Source organism: Protopterus annectens, chromosome 8.part0 (genome assembly GCF_019279795.1).
Source record: "Protopterus annectens isolate FY-2018-M chromosome 8.part0, PAN1.0, whole genome shotgun sequence".
Classification (NCBI taxonomy): domain Eukaryota; kingdom Metazoa; phylum Chordata; order Ceratodontiformes; family Protopteridae; genus Protopterus; species Protopterus annectens.
Genome location: NC_056741.1, coordinates 335,005,888 through 335,030,206, shown reverse-complemented (window position 1 = coordinate 335,030,206; position 24,319 = coordinate 335,005,888). Strand labels below are relative to the sequence as shown.

The 24,319-nt window shown below is 43.8% G+C and overlaps 2 protein-coding genes across 7 annotated transcripts in view; one reads left to right on the top strand and one right to left on the bottom strand.

Moving 5' to 3' along the window:
• The window catches only part of LRRC71 (leucine rich repeat containing 71), a 2,015,367-nt gene that overhangs the window by 1,281,453 nt on the left and 709,595 nt on the right, over nucleotides 1-24,319 (bottom strand). The window lies entirely within an intron of this gene.
• LOC122808792 (non-structural maintenance of chromosomes element 3 homolog) overlaps nucleotides 1-24,319 on the top strand; it is a 131,979-nt gene that overhangs the window by 18,305 nt on the left and 89,355 nt on the right. For all 4 annotated transcript variants that reach the window (XM_044079836.1, XM_044079835.1, XM_044079838.1 and 1 more), the window contains exon 2: nucleotides 19,497-19,573. In XM_044079836.1, coding sequence (XP_043935771.1) covers nucleotides 19,517-19,573 — 57 coding nt within the window. In that variant the 5' untranslated portion in view covers nucleotides 19,497-19,516. The remainder of the gene's footprint in view (nucleotides 1-19,496; nucleotides 19,574-24,319) is intronic.

Here is a 24,319-nt window from a genome sequence, read left to right as displayed (position 1 = left end):
CTTCCGTGGACTCTCACAATTCAGCTGTCCCTTTTCCTGCAGCAGTTATCCAGTCAAGTGAAAATAACATAAGCTTGCAAAAAGTACCCTCTATGGTGGATCTACTCCAGTCGAATACAAGAAGGCCGTCCCTTTATTCTCACTCAACCCAAGACTATAGTGACCATGGATGCTTCCCAGATTTGGGTGAGGGTGCACTTCTTGGGGAAAGAGGGTCTAGGGCACATGGTCCCCCAAAGAGGCCAAAATGCCTATCCGTGTAATGTTGAGAGCTGTCCCCTTAGTGTTGTAGGCCTTTCAAGACACTCTCCGTAAAGGGTCTATTGCACTCCATACAGACAATGTGTCGATAGCCTAGTATAAACCTATGAACCAGACTATCTGCCCTAAGGCATTTATAAGCCTAGCCCAAATTTTTGTGACTTGCGTCACCCCTTATATGAAAAAATACTGTGCCCATTAGTTTGTTGTGCCTCTGTCCAGCAGTGACACAGAGATGATTCCCGGGGTAAACCTACGATCTCCCATCCACAGGTCTAGATTTCTCTTGAACAGAGTCAGCGAGGTGCTCTGCCTCACATGGACCGGGATTTTATTCCACAGCATAGGGAGTCTCTGAGTGATAAATCTATCCCTCCAGCACATCCTATTTATATCCGTGCTAAGGTTTAAGTCGCTTGCTCTAGTGGTTGGTGGATTTGGATTTTTTGAGGTGGAGCATGTCCATTAATTCCGTGTTGGACATGGCCTTGTATGTCAGGCACATGTCACCTCTGAGCAGACGGTATGCGACTGAATAGAGCTGGAGTTTCTTCAATCTGGCAGCATATGACAGATTTTAGAGTCCCTTTATCCTTTTGGTGAGGAACTTTTGGGGTCTCTCCAATTGCTGCAGATGTCAGGTGAGATACATCCCGAATGGGGCATTGTACTCGATCATTGGTCTGATAAGTGAAGAGTACAGGGGAACAATAACCTCACTAGATCTGGATGTGAATCCCTTCATGATCAGGTGGGCAATGTAGAAGGTCTTTCTAACCACTTTAGCAATGTGAGTGTCAAAAGAAAGGCCACTGTCAACCTGGGTCCCCAGGTCCCTGATAACCTCTTCTGTGCTTAGTGGATTGCCACCTATATGGTAGCTTGGGGTTACCTTGTTTTTCCCGAAGGGTATGACTATACATTTTTGGCGCTTAACTTCAGGCCATGGCTCTGGCACCAGCTATCTGTTTCCGTGAGTCCCTTCTGAAGGATATCCGTGTCGATGCACTTTCCACTATGGCCCAGTTTGCAGTCGCCTGCAAACTTTGTCAGCCAAAGTCCTCCTATGTTGGCCTGTACTTCTGAGAAGTAGGTGCCAAACAATAGGGGGCCAAGGACCGAGCCCTGTGGGACACCACTTGTGACCGGCTTGGAGTCTGACACAGCGCCAGCAACTCTAACCCTGTGGGTTCTGTCCTTAAGCCAGTTTGCAACCCATCTTGTGACATATGGGTTTACATTTAAGCTGGTAAGTTTTTCTACAATACCCGAGTGGGGTATTGTGTCGAAAGCCTTTGCAAGGTCAAGGTAGGCTGTATGGACTGCCTTTCCTCATCAATGGCCTTGGTGACTGTTTCAAGAAGTCGACCAAGTTCAAAAGGCATGATCTTCCCTTGACAAAGCCAAACTGGGTCGGGTCTAAGGTCTGCAAGGTCCCTATATCTTTGTTAATGAGCTCGATTATGTTCCTCTCCATAGCCTTGCAGACTAGACCTGTTAAGCTTATGGGGCGGTAATTACCAGAGTCCGTGAGGCGCCTTTGTGCAGTGGGACAACAGTTGCCGTCGCCACTCCTTGGGCACGTATCCTGTGGTAAGGCTGAGATTAAACAGCTGCCTTATGTGCGGGTTTAATTCCTCATTTAGCTCGTGTAGCACACAGCCGGGGACACCATCCGGTCCCATTGATGCTGTGTTTTTAGCTTTAGAGAGAGCAGCTTTCACCTGCGCATTTGAGATGTCCGGGAGGCTACACTGACTGGGATAGTTATCTCTCCTTTAGGGGAGAGGGGTGAAGTTTGCACTGAACCTGTCTGCCAGTATGTTGGCAATGTCTGTGGGTTCAGTGATTTTTGTATCATTTTGGACTAATTCTGAGCATATCTGGGAGTTTCCACCCAGGTTCCTAACATAGCTGAAAAAGGCCTTATGATTGTCCTTTGAATCCATGGCAATTTTTCTCTCAAAATTGGCCTTAGTTGATTTTATGAGTGCTCGTATTTTTTACTAATAATGATCAGGGTGACTTCCCTTTTATGGATTTTGTTCTATCATGTAATAGCTTTCTCCTCTTATTGTAAAGTTTGTTAATGGCTGGGGTCCACCAGACTGGACGCTTTGCCCTTTGTGGAAAGAGTCTTGGTTTTATTTGGGATTGCCTGATCCATGCAGTCCTGGAGGTGTTCATAGAAGGCATTTGTAAGGGCTTCCGCAGCTTGGGTTGTGGTTTCCACTGGCTCAGGGGCCTTGAAGGATACCACACCAGTCTTGAGTAGTGTGAAGTTTGCTTTAGAGAAGTTCTTCACTATGGTCTTTTTGTTTGGGGTGGGGCGGGATGTGGATTTCCAGTGAGATTAGTTTATGATCAGATCTCACCAATGAGGGATATACTTCGTGTGGAGCATTTTGTCCCCATGTTTGTGACAATGAGATCTAGTATATTTTCTCCTCTCGTGGGAACAGTGACTAGCTGTTCCATGGCATTTGAATTTATGAACTCCAGGAACCGTTGGGCTAGAAAGTTAGGGCTTGTGTAATGTTCCCAGTCTATATTCGGGTAGTTGAAGTCACCCAATATGATGGTGTTTGGAGATACATTTATACCCTCCAGTGTCTTCAGGAAGGCTGTGTGGGGTTCCTGAGTTTGAGAGGGTGGCCTGTAGCATGCTACAATTTGTAGAGCAATTTTGCCTATGGTTAGTTGCACCTGGATGGTTTCCGAAGCTTCATGCGTTGCCACCAACCTGGAGGTGTGGGTATCCTTTATGAATATGGATACACCCCCTCCTTTTGTGGTGTGGTCCGGGTTTTGGGGCCGGAACGCATGATATGAGGTAAAACCTAATAGTGCCGGGGTGCTCTCAGGAGCCTTGAACCAGGTTTCAGTTACAGCACAGACATCGATGTTCTCCATACTGAGAAGGGCCTCGAGTGCGTGCATTTTGAGATTTAGACTTCTGGCATTGAGCAGCATTACCTTCAGTTTCTTCCCATTTTTGTTTTCTAGGGTGGTAGGTTTAGAATTTGAGCCTTGCCTAAAAAAGGCACTATGAGGGTGGCAAGAGCCTTAGCCAATATCCGAATCCCAGGGTGACAGGTGCAAGCCGCCCTTGAAGCAGCGTGGCTTGTCAAGCATGTCATCCCAGGCAGACAGACACTGGATCCCCTTTGACACCAGACATTAAGCCAATTGTTAAAGCTGATCATCTTGTCTCTATATTGTGGCATCATTCTTGGTGAAGGAAGGATACTGCTCAGGGTTAGGGTCATACCTGCCTGGGCTACATAATCGGAGAGCTCCTCTAGGTCTCTTCATGTAGTCCAGGGAGGTACGTCTCAGGTCGTTCACACCAGCATGGACAATGACTGTGTCATATTTGTACTTGCCGTGGAGTGACCCGAAAGTGCTTGTGTTATGTGGCGGATTCTAGCCCGATAGGCAGCTTACTGTGACCCTCTCCTTGTTCAGCCTGGTGAGTGGGACGTCAGTGTGTCTGACTATGGAGTCACCTATGACAAGTATGTTTGGTGTTGTATTTGGCCTTAAGGGCTGTGACTGCTTTGCACACTGCTTTTGTGGTTTATGTGTTGCTTGTGGGGTGTCTTGAGGTAGCAGTTGTTTGGGTGTCTGCTTTGGAGGCCTCTGCTGTTTAGGTAAATTTTTACTCAGAGCCTCGAGTATGTCTTTGTGTGTTTATGTGTTTGATTCAGTGGAGTGGTAGCATTATGTGAGGCTGGTTTTGTGGTGTGTGTAGTTGCCTTCTCCTCCTGTCTGGTCTTGCCAGTCCTGAGTTGAGAGAGCTCAGCCTCCAGTTTGGCTAAATAGCTGCATCTCTCGCAAGTATTTGTGTTATGTGGGAGGAGGAGAGGGTTGTCTGTGTACATGAGGCAGTTATAACATTGCCTCAAGATTCCCAGATTCACCAGCTGGACCGGAGAGAAGATTGACAACTGACCTTTGGACATGCTAGAATAATATTAGGAATTCCTTAATTGAAAACAAGGGCCAGTGGGGAGTGAGGGTGTAGTGCTTTTAATTTTTAGTGCTGACTTATATAATTGCTTTAGTGAGCAAGTGCCAGGTAACTTGAGTGCAATGTGTTACAAGTAACTAAATGCAAAAACGACAAACAGTAACTTTCTTTCAAGTGAAACAAGGAAATAAGTACAGTAAGCAATGCAGATATCACTAGTGATCCACAGAAGCTGAGAAGTTGCGATTAGGTGGAATTAGCTTCCAGGGAAATAACAAGCAAACAAACAACAAGCATATAAACAAAGCTAGATTCAGCAGGCCTGGATCTAGTCTATGCTAGAGCAAACAAGGTGAACCAATTTCAGTAAGATACAGTTCAAATATTCAGGCACTATAAACCTTTAACCAGAAATTCCCAGCTCAGAAGGGCAGAGTCCAGCCTCTTCTCCCACAAGAGTGCAGACCACGAACCTTCTTAATGTAAAATAACTGGCCTGAAGCCCAAGTGCCTAAACCAGAACTAATACACTTGGACACTGGGCTCTCAATCAGCAGTTCCCAACTTAGAAGGATGAAAGCTACCTGTCCTGCCACCACAGTGCTTGCCACAAACCTTCCTAATGTAAAACAACTGGTCTGAAGCCCAAGTGCTTAATCCAAAAGACTTGAATGATAGCTACACTTTAATCAAGTTACAACCAAGCAGTAATAAATACCATTGAATACTTTAGAGAATGTCTGGATTAGTGCTCAAGTTACACAAACAAAGCTAGATCCAGCAGGCCCGAATCCAGTCTATGCCACAGCAAACAAGGCGCACCAACTTCAGTAAGAAACAGTTCAGATATGCATGCACTATAAGCCTTTAACCAGAAATTCCCAGCTCAGAAGGGCAGAGTCCAGCCTCTCCTCCCACAAGAGTGCAGACCACAAACCCTCTTAATGTAAAATAACTGGCTTGAAAGCCCAAGTGCTTAAACCAGAATTAATACACTTTTAGAATAACAGACACTGAGCCCTCAATCAGCAGTTCTCAACCTAGAAGGATGTAAGCTACCTGTTCTGCCACAACAGTGCAGACCACAAACCCTCTCAGTGCAAAACAACTAACTGGTCCGAAGCCCAAGTGTTTAAACCAAAAGGCTTAGAATGAGTTACACCAAGCAGTAACATTAAACCAGGGAGAACCAGATCTTTAGCTCTTTGTCAAGGAGCTATGAGAGTGTGGCCATGGGTGATCTCATCCAGTCATTTTCTGATAACCATGCACATTCTGTGGAAGTCCAGTGTGATACATAAACAAATTAAGCCGGCTTGTCCTAATGCCACAGGAGTGGCCTCAGAACATGAAGGTGGGTGTAAGGATTTTCTGTCGGTGGGGCCAAACATGGTGCAGACTTTGCATCTCCCATCAACAAGAAGTGCAGCAGGTTATTTGTCCTGACTCCCCCCCCCCCCCCCCCCCCAGTGGGGGAGTCCCCGAGAGACTCTACTTCACGCTAGGACCTCCGGTCTCCTGTAAATTTATCCACCATTACTCCTCATTCCCAGTTCTTTCAGAAAGCATCTGTATTTGAAGAGCACAGTTATCCTCATTGCCCTTTACTGGCCTCCTCCAATCTGGTTTCCCTATCTTTGGCTTCATCTTCTTCATCCACCCTGGATCCAACTCCAGATTTACTGTCTTGCCCAAAAGACATGGTTCATCTGGACATTTCAGGCCTCAAATTGACTGCTTGATTTCTCCAGGTCTGTTGATTGCTAGAGAACCCAGATTCTCTTCACGTGCTCATCATATTCTATCTCACAAGGCCTCCACTAGAAAAGCTTACAAAAGCAAATGGAAAAGATTTGTTGTTTAGGCATACACATCTCTTTCAGTACCGATTTCTAAAGTTCTTGACTTTTTAGCTACAATTTTTAATGAAGGTGTTAACTCAACTGTTAGTGCAGCTGGCAGCCAGTTCTAATTTTCATACAGGAGTGAATAATTCGACTTTAGCATCTTCCAAACTTCAAAGTCTTTCTCTGAGGAACTTGCGTAGCCCTCCGTTAAAGGACCCTGATCCACCTTGGGATTTAAACATGGTTTTGCAGAATTGACTTTAATTCCACCCCATTTTGAGCCATCGGTTAAGTGGGAACTAAAATATTTGACCTGGAAAAATAGTCATCTAAACCTCCTTACTTGATTTTACATAAGGATATTATGAACCATTTTCATACCAGGATTTATGAACCATACCTTTCTTTCTACCCAAGGTAGTGTCAGAATCCAATATTGGCCAAGTTATCAATCTGTTTTCTTTCTAAATTTCTCGATCAAAGGAGAGCATATGTTACACTGGTTGTTCACAGACAATTACATTTCTGTCTTCACAGAACTACAAATTTCAGAAAATCAGAACAATTGGTTTCCTTTTTGGAATCAAAATTAGGCAAACCAGTTTCTAAAGTAACCTTAGCTAATTGGTTGACTGACTTACTTTTTTGTACGAAAAAGTGGGTTTTCTTTTACTAAAACCACCAAAAGCCCATTCCACTAGATCTATGGTAAACTTCTTCAGCTTTTTTTGTCTACAATACATCTTTTAGAATCTTGAGCTTTTTCTGAAGAACTAAGAGTCAACAAACCACCTTATATCAATAAATTTACGTTTGCTGTTTAGCTGTGGTGATCAGAGCCTGGATTTATATATATATATATATATATATATATATATATATATATATATATATATATCCAGTAACACTGTCTGGGCAGTACTACAATACCTAATAGTACTATGGTGATATTCTTTGTTTTGAGGCATAATGCTGTTATGAACAGCATCTCATTAATGTATTATTTTCATGTTCCAGAATTTAACACTAGCATGGATAACCATGTTAATATTTACCCTACCAGTCAATTGCATGTGCCTACACTGCTCACACAGTCAGCTGCCACACTCATGCTCCCAAAGACTGCAGCAGATTTCAGCAGTCACCTGCTGCACCCCCCGACTGCATTCGATTTCAGCAGTTAGCTGCTGCACTCCCCTGCCCCTCCAGACTATAGCAGTCCGCTACCACCACCCCCAGACTGCAGCAGATTTCAGCAGTTAGAAGCTGCAGCAGATTTCAGCATTCACCTAGCAGAACTTTGAATCACTGCACTGCACTCTTCAGATTCCAGTATATTTCTTAGAGATGGTAGGGAGAAAATGTCTGTTTAGCATTTGCTGTGTCCTATATGGTCACATTTGCATGAGGTTTTGCTGGCCAATCCATGAGCCTTAACACACTACAATCCTGCTGATGATGGGATTGTACTTCTCTTTGGTATTTCTGAATCAAAGAATCAGTTGGGTGGCCTGCTTTGAATAATGTAGTAATAGCATAAGGTGTGGCTGGTTTTGTTGCGGAAAGGCACTATAGTTGCTAACAAATTAAACTCCTTTAATTCAGTGAGACACACGCATTTAACGTGTACATATCCTATGCACCTAAAGCGGGGATCTCATACTCACGGCCTTCAAATAAGTGTAGTTCTGAGTAAAAGAAGCAATACGTCTACATTCCTAGCTGCATTGACCACTTTTCTTTTTTGAGACTTCAGTCATCAGATGAGTGTGATTCCTCATGTAGTAATTCTGGAGACTTTAATTTGAGACACCAGATCTAACGTTATTTTGACATCTAGTCTCCTAGGATAATAAATTGCCCCATTCACCACCTATTTCATTTTTCTACACAGTGTCCCTGTTAAATGACTCGGAGGTATTCAGCATAATCTGTTGCTATGCAGTTGTATGAAATGACCCCCCCAACCCACCTAGCTTACAGGAAAATTAATGCTTGCATTTAGATGCAAAACATGCCTGGGATATATAGTTTATCTGCTTCCTAAATGTAGCTAAACACTGCATAGTTGCAAAATAAATGGTGGCTGTATTTACTACTCATTCTTACACTGGCATCACATTTATCTTTCCAAACCCTGTCTTTTGTGTCCGTAAAAACTGCATCTTTGCTTTTTATAAACTGTGTCTTTTATTCTACCATCATTTTGTAAAAATGGGACAATTTTTGACTAAACTTTTGTTTGTTAGTACTGTACACTGATTAAATATAACAGCTGCCACTGTATATGCTGCTGCTCTTACTTTGCCTGCACGTCTGCCTTCATGCTGAATCAGGGTTTAAAATTTGTTAATTGTAACCATCGTTCAATAACCACAATTCCCATCCTTAGGCTGTACCAAAAACTTCATTGTTTCTTGTATTTCTGGATAACTTCAGAAATGTGTTCTTTGAGTATTGTCTTGATGACAGGCCTTGGCTACTTCTAGCATTGTCTTTTCTCTATAGCTTTGTATGTGTACTTTCAGCATTTTTGTGTATTTCATTATGTAAAAAACTATGAAATTTAGTTGGATAACTGAAGGAAAATTCTGTTGAGAGTGTACTTGTCTAACAAGAGACTTAAATAATTCGGGATACTGTTCTACAAAAGTGTATACCAGCAGTAAATTTTTTGTAGTCTTGTCCTCTTCTAATCTAGCGGTCTGCAGAGGATTACGGTTGTGAGCTGTAGTCCATGTGGTACAGGGTTTGATTCACTCCATTCTTATTTGACTACTGTGTGAACTTGGGCAAGTCATTTAACCAGACAATGCTTGGGGGCAACTGGGAATTTGAGCTAGTCTCCTCAGTGGTCCACACTGGACTGCAAGCCTTGTAACTACTTATGAGCTTGTATAGTCTTGCACTGTCCTTGCATCATTATGCATCACTGAAGAATTTCTGTTCCAGAAAAGCCATACATCTTATAGGTTCATAGGTAGGTACTAGGCTATCTGCCCGAAGGCATTTATAAGCCTAGCCGGAATGTGTTGGATTTCACCCCTGTCCAGCAGAGCCATTGAAGTGATCCACAGGGTAAACTTTGTTTCCCATCCACTCGTCAAGGTTTCCCTTGAAGAGGGTTAGCGAGGAGCTCTGCCTAATGTAAATTGGAATCTTGTTACAGAGCATGGGAAGTCTCTGGGACATGAATCTGTCCCTCCAGCATGGCCCATTTATTGTTGTGGCGAGGTTTGCATCCCTAGAGCGTGTGGCTCCAGGGGATATGGTTTTCTTTAAGTGGACCATGTCCATCAATTCTGGGTTGGACATGGCCTTGTATGTCAGGCAGAGATCACCTCTGAGAAGACGGTATGCAACAGAGTACAGCTGGAGTGTCTTCAGTCGAGCTGCATAGGGCATCTGTTTGGGGCCAGTGATCCTCTTGGTGAGGTACTTCTGTGGTCTTTCTAGCTGTTGCAGGTGTCTTGTAAGGTACATCCCAAATGGGGTGTTGTACACTATGATAGGTCTGATGAGTGATGCGTAGAAGGGCACAGTGACCTCTTTTGGTCTGGATGCAAACCCTTTTGTGATTAGATGAGCCACATAGAAGGATTTTCTAACTACTTTGGCAATGTGATTATCAAAGGAGAGGTTACTATCTACTTCGGTCCCCAGATCCCTTATTATGTCTTCCGTATTTAGGGGGCTACCACCTATGTGGTAGTTTGTGGGTACTTTCCCCAGATCCCTTATGTCTTCCATATTTAGGGGGCTACCACCTATGTGATAGTTTGTGGGTACTTTGTTTTTTCCAAAGGGGATGACTGTGCACTTTTTGGCATTTAGCTTGAGGCCATGGTTTTGACACCAGGTATCTGTCTGTGAGACCCTTTTGGAGGATGTCTTTGTCAGCCGGAGAGTCAGTTTATAGCCCCTAGTTTACAGTCTTCTGTGAACTTGGTCAGCCATTGTCCTCCTGTGCTTTCCTGTACCTCTGAGAAGTATATGCCGAACAGGAGGGGTCCTAGGACTGAGCCCTAAGGAGTGCCACTTGTAACCGGTTTAGAGTCATCCCTAGCTCCCGCCACTCTTACCATGTGGGTTCTGTTCATGAGCCAGTTGGCAACCCATCTCGTGACGTAGGGGTTTATGTTCAGGCTGGTGAGCTTGTCTATAATACCTGAAAGGCCTTTGCGAGGTCTAGGTAGGCTGTGTGGACCACCTTTCCCTCGTCTATAGCCTTGGTAACTGTCTCAAAGAAGTCCACCAGGTTTAGGAGGCATGATCTGCCCTTAACAAACCCGAAGTGGGTAGGGGACAGTGTTTGGAGATTCCCAATGCCTCTATTAATGATATTCATGAGGATGCGCTCCATAGCCTTGCAGACCAAGCTAGTTAGGCTTATAGGGTGATAGTTCCCGGGGTCTGTTGTGGCTTCACCTTTGTGGAGCAGAATAACCGTTGCTGTGCGCCACTCTATAGGCACGTAGCCTGTGGAGTGGCTGAGTTTGAGCAGTGTGTTTAGGTGAGGGGTTAGTTCATCTTTGAGCTCATGTAGGACGCAGCCTGGGACACTTGTCCTATATTGATGCTATGTTTTTGGCTTTGGATAGGGCTGTTTTAACCTGAGTGTCTGTGATTTCAGGGGCACTACATTCTTCTGGTATAGTTGCGGGCCCTTTTGGGGGTGAGAGGAGGGTACAGTTTGCACTGAATCTGTCTGCCAGGATGTTGGCTAGATCTGTCAGTTCAGTGTATTTTGTGCCATTCTGTGTTAACTCCAAGCAGATCTGAGGATTGCCCCTTAGATTCTTGACATAGCTAAAGAATGCCTTGTAGTTATCTTTGGAGTCCTTAGCAATTTTTCTTTCGAAGCTGATACTGATCAAGGATGTCTTCCCTTCTTTGGATTTTACTCTTTTCTGAACTAGTTTCCTCCTCCTATTGTATAGCTTGTTTATGGCAGGGGTCTACCAGACTGGTTTCCTTTTCTTGGTGGAATGAGTCCTGGTTTTGCTTGGAATAGCATGATCCATACATTCACAAAATAGAGCAAGCGGAGACCTCCACGATGATGAACAAACAAGATTTATTCAAGGTATATATCAAACAAGCGCTTTCACGTACATCCAAGTACGCTTCTTCAGGTTTTAAAATAAAACTGATCCATACATTCTTGTAGGTGCCCATAGAGTGCATTAGTAAAGGATTTTGCAGCTTGGACAGTGTTATCCTTTAGCATGGGGGCTTTGAAACTTTCCACCTCTGTCTTAAGTAATGTGAAGTTTGCTTTTGAAAAGCTTTTCACGGTAGCTTCTTTGACCGGGGGTGGGGGCAGAATGTGGATATCCAGATTGATTAGTTTATGGTCAGATCTAACCAGTGAGGGGTTTACCTCTGGTGTGGAACACTGGTCGCCCATGTTGGTGAAGACCAGGTCCAATATGTTGTCACCTCTGGTGGGGGTGTTGACCAGTTGATCCAGGGCATTTGAGTTTATAAATTCTAGGAAATGTTGGGCAAGGAAGTTGGTACTTGAGTAGTTCTCCCAGTTAATGTTTGGATAATTGAAATCGCCCAAAATCATGGTGTTTAGTAGGACCTTTGTTTCCCAGAGTTTCCAGAAGTGCGGAGTTGGGGTCCTGGGATATGGTGGGTGATCTGTAGCAAGCTGCAATTTGAATTGCAGTTTTGCCCATTGTTAGTTGCACATGGATGATCTCGGAAGCATCTTGCTGTGCCACAAACCTGGAGGTGTGGGTATCATTGATGAATATGGATACCCACACCTCCAGGTTAGAGGCACAGTACGATACTTCTGAGTACAACTAACAGTGGACTATCTCAGAAACATTGTGCTGTGCAACTAAGCTGGAGGTGTGGGTATCCTTGATGAGTATGGATGCGTCCCCACCTTTTGTATTTCGGTCCAGGTTTTGTGGCCGAAATGTATGGTATGAGTTGTAGCCTGGTAGTTCTGGGGTGCTCTCTGGAGCCTTAAATCAGGCTTGTGTTACTGCACATATATCTATTTTCTCCATAGTGCCTCGAGTGCATGCATTTTGAGGCTTAGACGTCTGGCACGGAGTAGCATTACCCTCAGTCTTTTTGTTACTTGTGCTATTTGGGTTTGTCTTTGGAGCCTTGCCTAAAAATCGCACTATGGGGTGGTAAGAGCCTTGGCCAGTGTTCGAAAGCCTAAGGGTGACGGGTGCAAGCCATCGCTAGCAAAGCAGAGTGGCTTGTCGAGCATGTCATCCCAGGCTGACAGACACTGGATCCCCTTTGAATGACACCAGAAGCTTAGCCAATTGTTGAAATTGATATTTTTTTCTTTATACTGTGGTATCATTCTTGATGAGGGCAGGATGCTAGTCAGGGTCATACCGGCCTGGGCTATGTGATCAGAGAGCTCCTCCATGTCTCTTCATGTATTCCAGGGAGGTACGGCTCGGGCCATTCACACCAACATGGACAATGACAGTTGTATTTGTACTTGTTCTGTAGTGACCGGAGTGCTTGTGTTATGTGGCGGATCCTGGCACCCGACAGGCAGCTAACAGTAACCTTCTTGTTCAGCCTAGTGAGTGGGACGTCAATGTGCCTACCTTTTACTAGTGTGTTGGGTATGTTATTTTGCCTTAAGGGCTGTGATTGAGTGGCACACTGGCTTTGTGAAGTATGTGTTTCATGGTTTGTGTTGGTGGGTGGAGGTTGCCTGGATGTCTGCTTTGGAGGTCTCTGTTGCTTTTGCAGATTTTTATTTAGAGCCTTAGAGTACATTTTCGTGTATTTGTGTGTTTTTTTGTCGGTGCTGGTTTCATAGGTCTGTGAAACTGGTGGTGTGATGCAAGTAATTCCCTTCCCCTCTTGACTGCCTGGTCCAGTCCTGGGTTGAGAGAGCTTAGCCTCCAGTTTGTCTGTATAATTGCATCTCTGGCATGTATTAGTGTTTGGTGGTAGGAGGAGAGGGTTTTCTGTGTACATGAGGAAATTGTAACATTACCTCAAAATGCCCAGATTCACTAGTTTGACTGGAGAGTACACCGGAAACTGCCCTTTGGACATGCCTGGATAGGTACAGTGAACTGTTTTACTGATTGGCTCATAAGGTTGAATAGAGAGCCTTGTCCTTCTCTACAGTATAGGTGGTCTAGTGCTAAGGTTTATTAGTGCTTGCTATGAGTTTTGAGAATTGGAAATGGAAGAGAAATTAGCCCAAAATGGCCAATAAACTACTACTTTCTGGGCTGAAACCACTCCTCCAGGGTCAGATAGGCTGCTCAAAGCTCCCCTCTCTCACAGGTGAACAGAGAAACTTCCTTCTATCCAAGTAAGGTATGGGCAAACACAGAAACTTGTAACACAGCCCTGAATTCAGCACTAACCTGAAAACTGGACTATACTAGCTTGTTTGCTTTATGTTCTGAAAAAAAAAAAAGATACAATCAAAAAACACTTTAAATGCACAGAAATGGCTATCACACTTGAGTGTGTAGCCTACAACAGTTAAACATTGAGCCCTTCGTTGTCCTATCATTTTACTGGTAATATATATTTATTTGAATCTAATAGTTTATATTTATAAAACAAGTTTGATACTATCGTATGTGTGAGCATGTGTAATTAAGTGGTTTTCTCAATAGTTGCTGTGTAATGGCACTGTTTATTTTTTTAAACGTACTATAATTGCAACCTGATTTTTCACAATCGGAAAAAGTCTTAAGATTATGACAAATTTAAGCTGGAATCTTATGAAATATAATTAAACAGCCCTTCTGTCAAATCTTAGCATAGTGTAACCTAGTATAGTGCCACACCCCAGAGACCACCCAAAGAGACCTCTATCACCCATTCCATGACCTACAGTAGTCCCTCCCAAAAAACAGGGGCAGACAACATAAATATGGCATCCTGAGACAGTGTAGCAATTCTCTCATATTCAGACAACCATTTAATCTAAGAAACAAAACGCAGTATGTGAGAGATGCACATGTACAGTTTCACTGCTGGCAAAAATCTCTCCTACAGACAAGGTTGTCAAGAACACACGCACTACATCCACCACACATGTAGACCAACCTATGCTGTGGCACTAAAAATCAATCTTCCCAAACTTCAGAGACTTCCTTAGCCTATAAACCATAACACACATCCTCAGTGGTCTCTAAAGCACTCCCCAAAAGCAACACCAAACACCACATGTACATTTACACCCAGTGGAGCCCCAAGAGCAAAGCTCATAAGGCATGCAAACACACTACCCAGGTTTCTTGTCATAGGGGACTGCATTGTATGGCACACACATGCTCCAGGTTTCTTGTTGCAGGGGACTCCATTGTATGACACACAAATGCTCCATTCACTATACTGAACAAACTGTTGGTGGATCCTGGCTCCAGACAAGCAACTAAGTTACTCACACACTCAAGTCAGAACACCACAGATACCAGTATGTTTCTATTGTAGTCACTGTGGGAGTAATGACCTGAGTTGTACTTCCCTGGACTATGTGAAGAGAGAGTGTCTTCTGTGTGGCGACATGCGTGAATGGGCATTCCTTTGTTGAAGGTTGTGCGTTAGGCCCGGCAAGCCAGCACGTAAAACTCTACTGCCAATCATTAGCGGACCGGAATTCTGCTGTGGCAACCCCTAACCGGGGAAAAAGCCGAAAGACACAAACAAAATTTCTCAGGCAGGTATGCGCCTTGCATTGAGCAGCATTCTGTCTTCACCAAGGATGGTACCACAGTATGAGCAAAAGATGATTGACTTCAGTAATTGTCTTTGTTCTTGGTGTCTTTCCAGGGGGGTTCAATATTTGTCATCATGGGAGGGCATGGTTAACGGATCTTGTTTCTTTGCAAAGGATGGTCTACACCGGTCTCCCCTAGTAGGCTTGCAAATACTGGTCAAAATTTTATCCACCCCCTTAAAGCCTTTTTAGGTAATGCCAAATTGGGTTTTGCTTGCTACATTGACAGGTTTGTCAAAGAAACTTAAAAGTGTTAGTGCTCAATGCTAGGAGCCTAAACAAGAAACTCCATGCTCTCCTGACTGTAGGGAATGTAGGCACATCTGCTGTTACCAATACATGGTTTAAATCCATAGCGAGTACTCTGGCAGTGCAAGACTTGGTGTCTTCCACAAATCTGGACCATCAGCTGCACAGATGGGGCAAAAGGTGGAGGAGTCTCGGTCCTATATTAGCAACAAGCACAACTCTACGTTTGTTAAACAGGGCAATGCCCTGGAATTTATCCACGTGCAAATCACCATAGACAAAGTCCCATATCATATTGTAGCAAGCTAAAGGTCACCCTCTGTGTCCCTAGAATACCATAACTTGTACCTAGTCTTATTGGAAATGCTTACCATTAAAGTCTCCCATGAATACCATATTTAGTTTAACTACTCATTTATAGACTGGGAGCATACACTACCTTATACTCGCAGGAATGATAATTTCTGTTGACTATATAGTGCGTACACCTACGAGGTTCAAACATACTGGACCTGGTACTTGCCAGTTTTGCATGCCCCCCCACCTCATGTCACATCCTCACTGATGAGGTCAGACTACAGAACTGTCTCCTAAATAAAAATGAGCTTAACCTCAGCAAACCCTGTAATGCTTATTATGATGTAGTTAGCTTTGGAATAGTTTCTAAGCAATAGTTTATCAAAATTCAGTCCCCTCCCACCCCCAAGTTCACAACAGCCTGTGTAGAATTGTTTACAGAGACCCTATACAACCATGTAAATGGCTATATAGAGGCTGCTGTACTTAGTAGAAGTAAACCAAAACAAACTTTAAAAATAAACCACACTAGTGGAATTCTAACCTTAATAGGGTATATAACAAAAGAGAAAAAGGCATGGCTAAAATCAGGAAGTGCAACTCCCACAACGATAGGAGCTCTGAAATGTAATTAAACTAAACAAGAAACTAAGACTACCAAGTCCAGCAAGGCCAATCACAAGGTCAAGCTAGCCTCACAGGCTAAAGACAACCACAAGGCCTTCTGTAGCAGTGTCTGAGACATCAAAGGCAGCACACATCAGTTTGCTGGACTGGTGGCCAGTGGTGTCACTTTCACTGAGCAGAGTGACTTAGCAAAATTGCTGTCTGACAAATTCAGCATAGACTTCACCCCCAACTCCCCTCACCTCCCTCCATGAAATACTTGTTAGCATAACCTCCCCACTAACTATATTAACAAGGGGCGGGTCCATTTCAGTCACTTTTCAACTATAGCCTGAAAACAGGGTTTCTACCATGAGAATAGAGGATTGCAACGCTATACCACTTCATAAAGGTAGACCATCAACCATCCCCAGAAACTACAGTCCTATTGGTCTGAGTAGTCTAATATGCCAAGCTGTAGACTGAGTTAACATGGGAATGATCATCAAAAACATAGGCAAACTTGAGAGACTGGACCCAACCCAGTTTAGCTTTGTCAAGGAAAGATCATGCCTACTAAAATCTGGTGAACTTTTATGAGATGGTCAATAAGGCAATGTATGAGGTGAAAACACTGGATACTGCCTACCTGGAACTGGCTAAGGTGTTCAGTGCAATACCTCACTCTGATATAATTGGCAAAGTCCTCAAAATGGGCATAATCCCATTCGTAGCTCACTGGATTGCCAGCTGCCTCACATGCAGGACCAAGTAAGTCAAGATTGGTGTTGACTACCTCCACTAAGAGATTGGTCACCAGCAGGGTACCTCAGAGCTGTACACTGGGACCGCTCCTATTTGAAATCTACTACTCTGAGGTAAAGGCTTGGGCTGATAAAGTTCACAGATGACTGCAAATTAGGTGCTGTTGTAGATTCCTTCCATGACACAAACATCGTACAAGAGGGTCTGATGCAGACAAATGACTGGTGCCAAAGTTGCGGACTAAAACATGATGCCAAGAAATGCATTATAATGCCGTTTTTGGAAAACTGCCCCTCCCCCCTGGCTAATTACTCCATTGATAGATGCCCCTAAGAGTTGACCTGGTAACCAGGGATCTGGGAGCATATGTAGACAGTCATTTTGGAGTTTGACCAACATGTGTCCAAGGTAGTAAGAAAATCATATCGCCCACCTTATAAGGACATGGCATTCGGGTCCAAGGAAGTCATAGTGCCACTTAGACCCATTGAGTATAATGCCCTCTTAGGCATGTACCTGGCCAAATACATGCAACTGTTCAAGCACCCACAAAGGTTCCTTACCAGCAGAATCCAGTGAATAAACAGATTGTCCTGTATGGATAGCCTTAAAGGCCTGTCTTTGTACTCTAGACAGGTTTCTGAGAGACTATCTGTGCCTGGCACACAGGGCATCCTCTGACCCAGCTGTGGACCTTTTGCACATCCCCAAAACGAGCAGCATCAGAACCACTAAATTCAAGAATTTAAATTTTGCATGTGACATAAATAAGACATGTTGGTAAGGCAGATGTGCCTCAGAGGATCCACCTGCTCTGGAGCAGGCTGTAAAGCTGACTCCATCCTTAGGCCTATTCTGGGTCTGGCACCCATATCTACAGTTTGGGCATTACTGTCGGCCTCTATCTTCCTAACTAACATACCCTTTACATAGGGACACAGTTGTGCTGGATTGCACAGTTAGGCTTATAAAGGCCTTGGTGGTGGTTAGGTTCTATGAGCTTTATAAGGCTGGTATGCAGGTTGCAAGGAGCCTAGCCTTGTAGCAGCAGGCTTTTTTTTTTTTTTTTTTTTTTTTTCCCCAAGCGTTGAATCCGTTAGATCTGCAGGACTTCTGAGCTCAGAAGTTTGTGTATTACCTTGACTGCTAGGGCACTATCCTGCTCAAATAATATAAATATCGAAGGTTTCATTTCCAGGCCAGGATGACTGGGAACCTGCATCTCTAAATGTGAAGTGATAGGAACCTCAAGATCTTAGTTTTTAAGGATGATCTTTTTGTTTTTTTTAAGGATGATCTTTTTGTTTTTTTAAGGATGATCTTTTAGTTTTTAAGGATCTTCTTTTTTAGTTTTTAAGGATCTTCTTTCACTATCTGTGTATGGTATCTTATGCTGCTCATTGAATTGATAAGTCTTTTGGGCCCAGTGTGGTTTGATTTCCCCCAATTTTCTTTGTGCAAGACTGTCGGAATTAATGCTAAAAGGCAAAGGTATTTCTGAAGAGAATTTCTTGCATCATTTGATTTTTGCAGATCAAAAATTCCACTTTTTATAGTGATACACAATAGAGATGACCTCTGTTTCCGAGCTGCTTTTCTGTCTGCTACTGTTGCTGTGGAAAACACTTTGGTTGCCTCTTGCAGGCTTGCCGAGTTGTATTAGTTTATTTTTTCATAACTGACATGGCCAGGACCCAGGCAGGGTTTGTAAAAGTACCTGACCATAACATAGTTACAATCCTAAAGTAATATTTGCCTTGAAACTTGGTCAGCCTTGCTTAACATCCATGCATGATATATATATAGAGTAATATAGTATATAGATACCTATTTATCTGTGTGAAACAGCTGGTCTTGCATAGCAAATGTTGTTGTTGTTCTATATGTTTCTAAAAACAAGCATCCTTTTTTCATGTGCTCTGAATTACTGATATGCTGCGCATGCCGCAAAAAACTAGTAATTTAGGACTCAGCCCTATGGTTCAGAGGGATGAAGCCCTGATTGCATTCAGTAAGGCTAATGTTTAACTAGCAGCATTGGTGCTGGAGGGAATGTTTTGGGTGTGAGTGGCTGACATTAACTTGTCATTCTTGGGAGGGAGACGACTTGGCTGTTGCACTGGCACACCTGTATTCCTGCATGTGCTGTCACTGCAGAATGAAGTGCCTACCATGCCTGTGCTGCTTGTTCAGGTGGTGTTATTGCACAGAAGTCTGCATGTACCTCCCAAAGCAGCTATACTGGAACTTGCAAGCTGCCGGGAGTGTAAAGAAAGGACAAGTTTGCAGGATCTGCAGACTGGCCCACTGCCTAACATCAGACACACTCTCCTGCACCCAAGAAAGTAATGGGCCAGAGGCTCTCTCTTTGGAAGAAAACTGCATCAGTTTGGTGCAGGAAGGAGGGGGAAATGGGGCCAATCCTTCAGACACAAAGAAACTAGTAACTAGGAGGTGCATTTCTTGATTATAGATTGTCAATGGAAATCCTTTTTCAGATGATTTTTTTTTAAATTTGTCTGCTGTGTGTGGAGAACAGAATTAAACTCTCCCTCTGTGTCACTACTGCAGTGTCATGTGGAAGCTGTTACTTGTAGATGGTATTTTAAAATGTACGGAAAAATACTTGACAGTGGCTTGTTTCATAAGTCTTTCATTTCAGGGGGTGTACTGGTATCTGTACTGAGCTACCAGATGTGTTCAGTTAAAGTTTTCATGTTCTTGGGTACTACCAGTGGGTTTCTTTCTGTTCTAGATGCACTTGACTCGGACGCAATGTCTCAAAGGAAACGGATACGGGGAAATCCCAGTACTGCACCTGAAGCTAGTCAGGTAAGATACTGTATTCTGTAAATCTACATTTTCAGTTCACATATGGAATCTTTCTAATTATTTTCCACCATGCGTGTATTGAAGTGTGTGATTTAAAATTTTGGTTTTGGGCAGTGGTAATGAGAATGGCTGATTTAAAGATCATTCCTAAAAAAAAAAAAACTACAAGCAAGAACAATTTTGTTTAGCGGTAGAAGAGAAACTACACTGCATGCAGACTGATTTTGCTTTCATAAGGGTAATCTGCATGTGTTCCACTTCACCGAGCTACAAAAGCCAGTGGCAAAGTGTATTCTAATTATGCACCACATAAATTAAAATTTCTTTGAATGCTGATTTCTGTGTTGTGTGTAAAAAAAAAAAAAAAAAAAAAAAAAAAAAAAAAAAAAAAAATCTAATATTTTAATTAGAGCTATCTAACCATAAACAGCATCTTTGAATGTTTCAAATCTTACATTTTAGTTTTACCAGTTCTGTCACTGAGATTGTAGATTAAAGTTGTAGAATTTTTTCATTGTCTCACATGTAGAAAATGTACCAGACATTTGATCTGATATGCAGTACTAGTAGTGCAGCAGGAGTTGCACACAGTGTTGTGTTTGTGTTACACATGTGCTATACTACTGCAACATAGTGGCAACTGCTCTTGGTGCCAGACAGAGGGCTTACTTCCTACGCTTGAAGTAGATTGTAAGTGTTATTTTATTTTAAATAAATAACATAATAGCGCTAGCATAGAGGGAATATGTTTACAGAAATTTTTAAATACTTGCCAGTGTTGGCAGTTCAGTTTTTAGACTTGTGTGTTCAGTGTGTGGCTTTTTACCCACAGTGCACCTCTCCCTGTTACCTCTGATCTCGTTTGCTGCTTTGTGAAGATGTGGTCTAAACTGTTCGCTCTTGGACATACAGGTGATATTTATTATTTTCTCAAACCTCTTTAGCAAAATTCTTCACTTTCTGTGTGCTGTGATTAGCTCCTTTCCTCCCTGTTTTTCTTTCTAAATATTTTTTGTCCACAGTAACTGTTTTCTGTTGTGTTACTTTCCTTTCCCTCCCATATGTCCTTAGCGGTATCTTCGGTGCTATCGTTAGTAGCTTCTTACCTCCCTGAGTTGCCTTTCTATGACAAGAAAAAGTTGCCCTCTTCTTTACCTTTTTAGTATTTCTTTTGTGTGTGTGTGTGTGTGTGTGTGTGTGTGTGTGTGTGTGTGTGTGTGTGTGTACGCATGCGTTCTCTGCCATTCTCTTTACTATGGCTGAGAAGCAAAGATAAGCCTGCGGGCTTCAAAAAGCATAGCAAGTGCAGTTACAAAATTCCGTGCAGTGACTCGCACACCCTGTGTTTACTGCTTGGGCCCTCCTTCCCCCATCTGCAGGAAGACACTTCTGTTTGCCATTCCTTTAACCACAGGGCCCTGGTTGAAAGGAAAAATAAACTTATTCTCAGGGGTTTGTTACCATCATCTTTTTTGTGAGGCCATTTCTGGTAATGACCACAAATCTGTGGCTAAATCTAGATCTGCTCATTCGAACTCTGCTTCTTCTCCCTCTAAAAGTTTGGATAGAGGGAAGAAGACGCCTTCCTTGACTCCAACAGATCCCTCAGAGCTGAGATCCAAACCCTCTGACTCTAACTCAATCTGAGCCTTCAATGCAGAGTGCTTCATCCTGGGATCTGGCTCCGAGCCTCTCCGGTCTTGATTATCTCAAATTCTTTTAAGCCTATAGCCTTCCTGCCAAGAACGTGGTACTCCCCTTCTGTAGACCCTGTGCCTTTTGAGGGTACCATCTGCATTTATAAGCAAACCGAGATCTCCTTTGGTGTCCTCTTCCTGTTTTGCCAGAAGCCTTATGGAAGAGGACATGGAACAGATGTACCAGAAAATGTTGTGGGCACAGGACATTACGAAGTCCCCCATGGTTTTGACCCAAATGGTCAAAGGTCTATCCAAGCCATCCACTCCCCCTATGGTTCCTCCAACTTCAGGACAAGCCTAGCAGTTCTCTGATCCAATATGCCTGGCGACTTCCAGCTCAGATCCTCTGCTCGGACTTTTGCTCAGAGGTCTTTGGCGTTCTTGGAGCTGTAGCGAGCCTGGTGGACCATGGTTGCAGAAGACTTCCAGACCTGAGCAGTCTGTGCACCTCGGGGCTTCTGCGCAGGTGAGCTCAGCGATGACCTTGACCCCGGGCGAGATGTCTTTGGAACTGGAGAAGACTCCTTCCTGCAAGCATGGCCTGTCTGGGACAGATTCCCTCTCCATTCTGGAGCGGTCAGCTTTTGGGGCTCTAGAGAGGGCAATAGCTGTTTCTGCAACTAGGAAGTCACCTCCCCCCCCTCAGATCCTTAGCCCTATCTATGCCCTGTGCATCTTTTCTGACCAGGATGTTCCACAGGGGCAGTGGGTCCTTGGGCCCCAGGATACCCATTGGGGTACCCCCTGCCTACTCTCTGATATCTCCCTAGAGTATCCCAATGAGGAAATCCCTCTGAAGAGGACCTTCAAGAGGAAGCATTTGGACTCCACAGAAGAGACTGACCTCTATGATGGAGGATCTCCATGGTCACCTCCTGAGGATGTTTCTGCTGGGGACACCTTGGAGATCTTAAAACAGAGAGGTGACTGGCAGTCCAGAAATCACATTGTCAGTTCTGTAATCCTTCACGTGAGAAGTTTGTGTACTTGGTGGCCTTTGGATACCGACAGTCTACCTACTGGTTCACTTTGCCCACTGATGAGCTTATAGAATTGATCTCTCTGCAGGCGTGGGAGAGCCCAGATTCCATCAAGCCAACCCCCCCTCCCCCAAAACCAAATGAGGTAATTGCACCACCAGGCAACAAAACTTTATGGACGAAAGGAGTTGCAGTAGATGCCATGTTTGTGGCAGCAGCTACCAAAAAGAATTGTCAGAGCATAGTTCTATTATTCATTGTCCTAATAAGGACTCCAGGACAATGGAGAGATGCAGGAAGTGAGTCTTTTCTTCAGCGACCTTTGCCTTATGATCGCTGAATTACTTTCCCATTTCACCAGATTGCAGAGGGATCTGATTAAGGAGCTTTCAGATACCCTTGAGGGAGCCATAGCTGAGACAGCCCGAGAGAAGGTTGCTTCCCAGCTGGCAGACTTGCATTCTGTAGCTAGATCCTCTGAGGGTCATAGCTCATGCAGCCGAAGGAATGAGTAGAGCAGTGGGTTCTAGCATATTGATGAGGAGACATGCCTGGATGCACCTGTGTGACTTTGTGGAGCTATTTAAGTCTTTGTTCGTCAATGCTGCATTTGACAGAACATCCCTTTTTGGTCCCAAGGTCAAAGACAGATTATCCAGGTGTGAGGCAGAGGGTAAGACCCTTCCTGCCATGGGCATATATTTTTCTGCTCCTCAGAGACCCTACTCTAGTGGCAAACTGTGGATCAAGAAATCACAAGGGTCTTGCCAAGACACATGTGGAGAGAGTTCCCCCAGGGGCACAGGGGGGATCAATTCTGGACGATGATGCCCTTGCAGCAGAGGAGGCTTGCAGAGCCAAGGGTCCAGAGAGACCTTCTTTGGGAAACGCCTTCCAGCAGTCCTGAAAGAGGCCTAATGGCCCACCTCTGGAGGCAGTCGGGGGTTGACTATCCCTGTACTGGTGAGTCTGGCTTTGAATGTCCGCCAATTTGTATAGGTGCAGACGATAATATCCAGAGGTTATCTAATCCCCTTTTCTCAAGAACACCCCCCAACATGTGACATGCTGAACATTCTACCCAGTCATAGGGGTACAGAAAAATCCTGGACATTCCATCCAGTCATAGGTCTCAAGCAGTTATCCAAACTCGGAAACTGCTGGACAAGAGAGTCATCCAGGAGGTCCTCCCAGACCAAAAAGGATTCAGAACTTGCAGTTCTTTGCATTTCCAAAGAAAATGGGACTGGAGACCAAGTCTTGTTCTCAGCAAACTAAACAAATCAGTTTGACTCCACAAATTCTGAATGGTCACAGTACAGTCCATACTTCTATTCTTGGAACAGGATTACTGGATGTGCTCAATAGACCTTCAAGATGCGTACTACCACATAAAAATGGACAGGTGATCCAGAAGGCATTTGCACTTCTGGCTGGGAGCCAGCCATTACCATTTCAGAGCACTGCCCTTTGGTCTCACTACAGTCCCCAGGGTGTTCACCAAATGCATACTAGTGGTAGCAGCTCACTTGAGACAACAAGGATTTCATGCATTTCCCTTCTTTGGATGATTGGCTCATTTCCTCCCCAACCAAGCATCAAGCATTGGTATTTGGACAAGAGACTCCCTTATGAAAGTCTGTGCAGAGCTAGGTATAACCATAAATTATGAAAAGTCACACTTGGACCCTGCTCAAACACTAGAGTTTATAGGAGCAAGTTTGGACAGAAATCTGATGTTTGCAAGGCTTCTGCAATCCAGATTGCTAATGATCAGGCACAAAATACACAAACTACCCCAGAACAAGAAGAAAGACACTCACTGTAACTTACAGACTGTAGTCTCAATGGATGCTGTTTTATAGTCTTAGTCCCAATGGTGAGATACCACATGCAAAAACTACAATGGCTTCTGGCTGCACAGTGGTCCGTTATCCATCAACCGATGTCTTATCGGATACTCATTACGAACACCTGCAAAACAGCTCTATCATGGTGGATTTATTCAGATCAAGTAACACAAGGCCGACCTTCAGGCCACAGTGACCACAGACTCTTCCCAGATA